The sequence below is a fragment of the Rhinopithecus bieti genome, unplaced genomic scaffold (genome assembly GCF_001698545.2).
Source record: "Rhinopithecus bieti isolate Rb0 unplaced genomic scaffold, ASM169854v2 scaffold_62033, whole genome shotgun sequence".
Taxonomy (NCBI): Eukaryota; Metazoa; Chordata; class Mammalia; order Primates; family Cercopithecidae; genus Rhinopithecus; species Rhinopithecus bieti.
This window is the reverse complement of record NW_016823575.1, coordinates 376148-383925: the sequence shown is the minus strand read 5'-3', so window position 1 is coordinate 383925 and position 7778 is coordinate 376148. Positions and strand designations below refer to the sequence as shown.

The window sequence follows — 7778 nt, the reverse complement described above, 5'->3', positions numbered from 1 at the left end:
CTATACTGGTATATCTGTAACTGTGCAGCACTTTTACTTCTTGAACCACCAAAATCAATCTATCTCTGACCTCAAAGCAGGGCAGCAGTAAGGAGGTGGGAATAAACATTTGAAAATGAATACTTCCACTAACTAGTAAAGGTGGCCAAAATGCTAGTGACCATTCAAAATGCCGGAATATTAGCTCAGTTTTTATATAGTTCTAAAGAAGTACCAATACTATTTTGGCATTTCGTAGCACCAACCACGTCCTAAGCGCTCCAATTTCTTAAGTCTGAGCTTGTCTCTGAAGAAGCTGCCAGTGCAGCCTCCATGAATACCACACACCAAACACTGCTTTTTACAGATGCAGCAATGCTGCTGTTTCCATTTGCTCCATCCTATTTATGCGCACATGAACGTTTTTTTCTTATTAGATAATTAGTAACTTGAAGGCAGAGACCTGTTTTACAGGCTGCAAACCCCAGGGACCGAGATAGCACTTGGCGCCTACAAGGTCCAAACCGACGCCAACGATTAAGAGCACAAAAGGAAAGTGTAATATACATCGTTTCGTTTAGTTCTCCCTGCAGCCTCATGTAGTAGTTACTATTAATTATCCCCATTTCACAGGTGATCAAAGTTAGGCTCAGAAAGGTGAAGTCGCCTGCCCAGGTCACAGGTTAGGACCAGGATTCCAAGCCTGATCGGTCTGGATACGAACGCTCTACCCACGCGGCCTTCCCCCTACACTCTCGGGATCACCACACACTTCCCCTCGGTTTTTACACTGGAGGCTCGACCTGGGTTCCGGAACCAGCGAAGTCAATGGGCAAGCCTAAAGGCCTCTAGTGAGGCTAGAGACGCCTCGCCCCACCAGATGCGTTAGGATGAAACTCGCCGAACCGAAGGTTTTAGAGCGCGAGGGGAGAAGAGGGGCGGGAAGAGCAAGCTCATTTGACCCAGAGGAGGAAGGATCTCCACACCCGGCCACTCTGGCGACGGAGCCCGGCGGGAAGCCGAGCCTGCCCGCGCAGAGACTGGGGATTCCGAGGCGGCTTCTGGGAGACTGGACGCATGCGGCCTCTGCCGCTCCCAGCCCCGCCAGACCGGACGCCCGGGCGGGAGAAGCGCGGGGGCCGACGCACCTCAGAAAGGCGGGAGCAGGAGCAGCTCTCCTTTACCCTAGAGCGGCGACAGAAGCTCTTCGGGGGCTCAGTGGCCAAGGGGACGGACAGATTTGCGCGGCGGATTCCTCCAAAGCTAACCGTGTGGAAGAAGTCAAGCGGAGGCTGCAGGCCGGGCCGCGAAGGGGGTGACACCGCTCGTAGTCCCGCCCCTTCCGGTGGCCCCTCGGAGCCACTTCCGGCGGCGGCGTCCGGGCTAGCTCCCGGCGCGAACGGCCTCGGTCCAGTTCCTAATTTCTCATCCAGGGCTTGCCGGGGAGGCCTGGTTTAGGTCTCCAGTAATCGAGCCGAGGCCGAGCAGGCGCGACCCGGGCTGCGAACGGCAGAGCTGCCTCAGAAGTGGTAAAATGTGCTGCGAGAAGTGGAGCCGCGTGGCGGAAATGTTTCTCTTCATTGAGGAGCGGGAGGATTCTAAGATCCTGTGCCTTTGCTCCAGGGCATTTGTAGAGTAAGTAGAAACGAGAATTTCTTCATTTTCTAGCACAGTCATTACCCAGAAATGTAGGTATTGCAAACGTGGTTGCAATTTATCTCTGAAACCAGCCAGAGCATCTGACCCTTGGGCACTGTCATGTTTAAGAAAAACAAAACCCTCAGACATGACGGAGTGGTCGCCCACTGCCGTTATTTTTAAGGGAAGGACTACATCTGCTTGTTAGGCTGCTATGAAAAAATGTCGTAGGTGCTATATGCCATCTCATATTTGTAAATCGAGGGGACATTTAAAAATTGGGGGAAAGCTACATGTAAAATGAAATCTCTAGTGGATATGATGTCATAAAGTTAAAGTTTTAAAGTTGAGTGACTTGCTTTGGTTAACGTCTTTTTTTAAACCTGAAAATCTACTTAAGCCCAAATGCACATAATTAAAACTTCAAAGTAGTTGAGATAAAAGACAACCATATTTACATCAGTTTTTGTGATATCTTTATTTTGGGGAAATCTTTGTATCAGGTAAAATTGCCCTACATGGAAAAGAGCTAGTATGCAGGAAAATACCGTCAAGATGAATTCTATGAATTGTTTTCTTTATATTAAATGCGTGAGTTAAGCCACTTGAATCTCTATAACGGGTATATTAATCTCACATGCTTATTTTGTTAGAGTTAAATCTTGTGGAGTTGAATTTTATGTGATAGACTTTTAATATAGTTTAATATAGTAGGTTTTAAGTTTGAAGGAAATCATTTTTCTCGTGTAATTTTGTGGAGTTATTTGAAAACGCAAAAAGAAGTTAAGCGTGTTAAATTTAATGTAAAAGTATTGTAGCCTTTTTTAATCAGGCATGCATGTAATCATACAATCATTCTGAAAATGTTTTTTGTGCTCTTGTATATCAAGTATGCTGGTAGGCACTGAGGTACAAGACATTCTGTCCCTACTTGTCTTGAGTTTACTTCCTAGCAAAGAAGATCAATATTAAGACAATTGGTTACTTTATTACTTGGTTGGTTATAGTTATAAGTGCTATGAGAGAGAAGTGCAGGGTGCTGTGAAAACAAGTTTTTCCAAGGGTCACAGAAGTTTCTTTGAGGAAGTAGCTTTTGCAAAGAGGTCTAACGGGAATAAATTGGGGTAAGTTTCAGTGGGAGGAAGCGTTCTCTGCAGGCTGAACTCAGTAAGGGCCTTGAAGGAGCAAAAGAAAGCCTGCCAAACTGAACAAAATGGCTGGGAGGGACGGCGGGCACGGTGGTGCACGCCTATAATCCCAGCACTTTAGGAGGCTGAGGAGCGAGGATCGCTTTAGCCCAGAAGTTGGAGACTAGCCTGGGCAACATAACAACACCTCATCTGTACTGAAATTTTTTTTTTTTTTTTTAATAGCTAGTATGTAGTGGCACATGCTTGTAGTACCAGCTAATCGGGAGGCTTAGGCCAGAGGCTCTCTTGAGCCCAGGAGATCCAGGCTGCAGTTAGCCATTGTCGTGCCTGGGTGACAGAGCCTGTTCCCCCTCCAAAAAAAAAAAGAAAAGAAAAGAAGAAAAGACTGGGAAAGAAAGAAGATAGGGTGTGCACGGTGGGCAGGGTCAAAACCTGCAGGACTTGTAGACTATAGGAAAACCTTAAGCTGGGGAATGACGTGATCAGATTTGCATATTTAAAATACTATTCAGGCCACAGTGTGGAGGATTGTTTGGAGGAAGAGAATCACTTAAGACCATTGTTTAGGCAAGAGATTATAGTGACTTGAATTAGGATAGATGGCAGTAGAAATGGAGAAAGGTGGAAAGATAGGAGAAAACTTGTTGGGGGTGGGGATTGAATTGTATTGCTGCCTTGCACTGAGGTAGGGATCACTGGAGAATCATGGGTTTTATTTTGGGTCAATGAAGATGAGATCATGAGTTTGATTTTATATATTTTGATTTGGGGTACTTGTGAGATAACCAAGAGTATAAGCAGTTAGATATATTGATTTGGAGCACTGGAGAAGTCTGGGCTAGTTTTAAAACTTGAGCCATTTAGCCTTAGATAGTAATTGAACCCATTAATGAAGTGTGGGGAGTGGGATCTATCTTTGAGGAATTCCAACACTTTTAAAGACAAGAAGAGATGGATTAACTAGGAAACAGACAAGCCCAAGTACACTGTCACCAAGTGTTTCAGTGAAGGTATAGTCAACATTGGAAAGCTGCCAAAATATCAAGCAAAATGAGGACTAAAAGTATCCACTAGAATTGACTAAATCCCATGGATCGATTGATTGCAGCAGGAAGAGCTGCAGACAAAACCCCTCAGACACCGAGTTAAAGAAGGAAAGGATTTGGCCGGGAGCATCAGTAAGACTCCTGTCTCAAGAGCCGAGCTCCCTGAGTGAGTAATTGCTGTCCTTTTGAAGGGCTCCCCAACTCTAAGGGGTCCGCGTGAGAAGGTCGTGATTGATTGAGCAAGCAGAGGGTACGTGACCGGGGCTGCATACACCGGTAATTAGAAAGGAACCGAACTGGACAGGGGTCTTCACAGTGTCCTTTTCATTGCCTTTTATTTATTAATTTATTTTATCATTTTTTTTGAGACAGAGTCTCGCTCTGTCGCCTAGGCTTGAGTGCAGTGGCGTGATATCTGCTTACTGCAAGCTCTGCCCCTGGGTTCATGCCATTCTCCTGCCTCAGCCTCCCAAGTAGCTCGGAATACAGGTGCCTGCCACTACACCCAGCTAATTTTTTGTATATTTAATAGAGACGGGGTTTCACCATGTTAGTCAAGATGGTCTCGATCTCCTGATCTTGTGATCCACCCACCTTGGCCTCACAAAGTGCTGGGATTACAGACGTGAGCCATGGCACCCGCACAGTGCCTTTTTTATGCAAATAACCGATTAGGTCAGGGGTCAATCTTCAACTACTAGGCCCAGGGTGTGGTGCTGGGCTGTCTGCTTGTGGATTTCGTTTCTGCCTTTTAGTTTTACTTCTTTCTTTGGAGGCAGAAATTGGGCATAAGACAATATGAGGGGTGGTCTCCTCCCTTAGATGACTTATTAAGTGCCGCTACTAATTGTTTTACATTTTGTGCTGACAGAGGCACTCCTTAACCAAACTTTACACAGGCTCCTCTGAGTGAGCTCTCCTTTTGATTAGGCCTTGTCATTTGGGACTTGTCTTCAACCTGTCTGGTCCAGTTTTAACAAGAATCCTTCCAAGTCCATTAGTTTTTTGTTTGTTGGGTTTTTTTTGGTGGAGGTGGGGTGGTTCTTGGGTATTTTGTTTGTTTGTTTTTTTTTTTTTAGTCTTTGAAGTTTTATTTTGAGACTGGGTCTCACTTTGTCACCCAGGCTGGAGTGCAATGGTACAATCATGGCTCACTGCAGCTTCAACTTCCCTGACTCAAGCAGTCCACCTACCTTAGCCTTCTGAATAGCTGGGACCACAGCTGTGCACCACCATACCTGCCTGATTTTTTTATTTTTTGTAGCAACAGGAATCTCACCTTGTTGCCCATGCTGATGTGAAACTCCTGGGTACAAACAGTTTTCCCACCTCAGCCTCCCAAAGTGTTGGGATTACAGGTGTGAGCCATTGCACCCAGCCTAGTCCCTTAGTTTTGTTTTTTGTTTGTTTGTTTTTTAACTAGAATCCTGCTAAGTCCATGTGGCAAGAATCTTCCCACCCTTAGTATCTGATCACTCTGGCCTGCCCTCAACAAGAATCCTGTTGGTATAGCAACAATCCCCCCACCCTGGATATCTCCCCTCAGTAATTTTCCATCCACTGACCACGCCCCTGAATTCTGCCCATTGGCTATCTTCACCTGTCTTTGCTGTACTTGAAGTTAAGCAAAATTTCTCTCTCCATTGCCATTATCTATTTTTTTTTTTCTTCTCTCTTTTGAGACAGAGTCTCACTCTGTCGCCCAGGCTGGAGTGCAGTGGCATGATCTCGGCTCACTGCAACCTCTGCCTCACAGGTTCAAGCAATTCTTGTGCCTCAGCCTCCCAAGGAGCTGGGATTACAGGAGTGCACCATCATACCCGGCTAATTTCTGTATTTTCAGTAGAGATGAAGTTTTACCTTGGAGGCTGGTCCCGAGCTCCTGACATCAAGTGATCCGCCCACCTTGGCCTCCTAAAGTGCTGGGATTACATGCCTGCGGCTACCATTATGTTGATTACTATCACAGTTATCCTAAATAAAGCCTTTCTTTTCCATTTTAACAAATGTCAGAATAATTTAAAAAATTTTTAAGCCTTCTAGCAGCCCCATGAGGTATGTCTTGTTATCCTCACTTTATTCAAGTAGAAAATTGAGTCTTGGCTGGTTGTGGTGGCCGACACCAGTAATCCAAGTACTTCAGGAGGTTGAGACAGGCAAATCGCTTGAGTTCAGAAGTTCAAGACCAGTCTGGGCAACATGGCGAAACCCCATCTCTACTAAAAATACAAAAAATTAGCCAGGCATGATGGGGCACTCCTGTAGTCCCAGCTATTCTGGAGACTGAGTCCAGGAGGTAGAGGCTGCAGTGAGCCATGATTGTATCACTGCACTCCAGTCCGGGTGACAGAATGAGACCCTGTCTCAGAGTCTCAGTAGTGGCCTAAAAAAAATCACATGGCCAGTAAATGGCAGCCTTGGGATTCTACCCCACATCTGTATGACATGAGAGCCTTTCTACTATGCTACCAGTTGGCATAAAACACATTTTCATTGAATCTCCCTCATTAAGGTATTTAAGTAGTCTAAAGTCACTAGAACAACTGGTGTTCTGTTCAGATACTTTAACATTAATATAGATTCGTGGAGATAGAGAACTATTCTGGAAACTGAAGAGCCTGTATTTCCCTCTGATCAAACTCATGTGACAGTGTCTAATGGTTATCTCTAGTCTTTCATATAGGATACAAAAAAATTGTTTGATATGTTTTCCCCCCAACAGGTTCCTGAGTCAGAATTTAAAAGAGTAGTGACCTTACAGACAGCATATCTATCTGCTTTTATAAAACTCAGCTGTGTGGCCTTGGGCAAGTCACATATTACTTCTGTGATCCCCTTTTAACACTTTCAGAAAGGACTTCCTTTCCATTTTACTACTTGAAAATTAATCCAACCGTGTGCAGTGGCTCACGCTTATAATCCCAGCACTTTGAGAGGCCAAGGCAGGCAGATCATTTGAGGTCAAGAGTTTAAGACCAGCCTGGCCAACATGGTGAAACCCTGTTTCTACTAAAAATACAAAAATTAGCTGGGCGTGGTGGTGCACGCCTATAATCCCAGTTACTTGGGAGGCTGAGGCAGGAGAATTGCTTGAACCTAGGAGGTGGAGGTTGCAGTGAGCCAAGATCACGCCGTTGCACTCCAACCTGGGCAACAGGGTGAGACTGTCTCAAAAAAAATTTTTTTTAAAGGAAAATGAAGCTGATTCACAGTCCCTTTGCAAAAGAGGAATTGCTACTTGTACTTCAGAGATTTCCAAGAATCTTTTATTCAGCATTTATTTCAGCCACCCAAGTGTCGGGTGCTGCAATAGAAAGATGACTTAGGCATCATGGTGATGATTGCTGTATTCAGAGGTATGAGGATAAGAATTCAGGTGGCTGCTTAGGGCTCTAAGGAGAGCAGTATCTTGGTGGGATTACTGCAATCCAGTTTGGGTCTCCTGCTTTATAATTCAAGTCAGTAGTTAAGATTTATTTAGTCCTTACATGTGCCAGTTCCAGAAGTTACAACAAATCTTCTCTATTTTTGAGGCCATCAATTCATCCAGAGTCATTATGCTCTGTGGATTAAGTTACACTAATCAAACTCAAAGACGGCTTTATAGAGAATACTTAGCAAGCATAATGGAAATTCTTCAAATGCCAGGCATTAGAAATACATCATTCCTGGTGATGAATGCTCTTGGAGATACTTGAAAGTTTTAAGTAAGAAACAGTTTTCATAAAAATTTAAGAGCTGGTATTCTCTTGTTGCTGATCTTTCTGCCTCTAACAGTAGCCTTGGAACATACTAGTAATAACCTTGGACATCTGATTTACCTCTCACCCATGAGGAGAGGCCTTTCTGCCGCTTTCTCAGGACCTGACCTGTTAAGCTGGGCCCATCCTCCAGAAGGCTTACAGGCTAGCACTGTGGTGGGACCAAGAAGCGCACTAAAAAAAAATACCTGGCTCTATGTAGG

At 44.8% G+C, this 7778-nt stretch overlaps 1 protein-coding gene across 1 annotated transcript in view; it reads left to right on the top strand.

Moving 5' to 3' along the window:
- The first annotated feature begins 1370 nt into the window (after nucleotides 1-1370).
- Nucleotides 1371-7778, top strand: part of TGS1 (trimethylguanosine synthase 1) — a 50346-nt gene continuing 43938 nt past the window's right edge. The window contains 1 exon segment of the mRNA XM_017861653.1: nucleotides 1371-1614. Within this exon segment, the coding sequence (XP_017717142.1) occupies nucleotides 1514-1614 (101 nt within the window). The 5' untranslated portion in view covers nucleotides 1371-1513.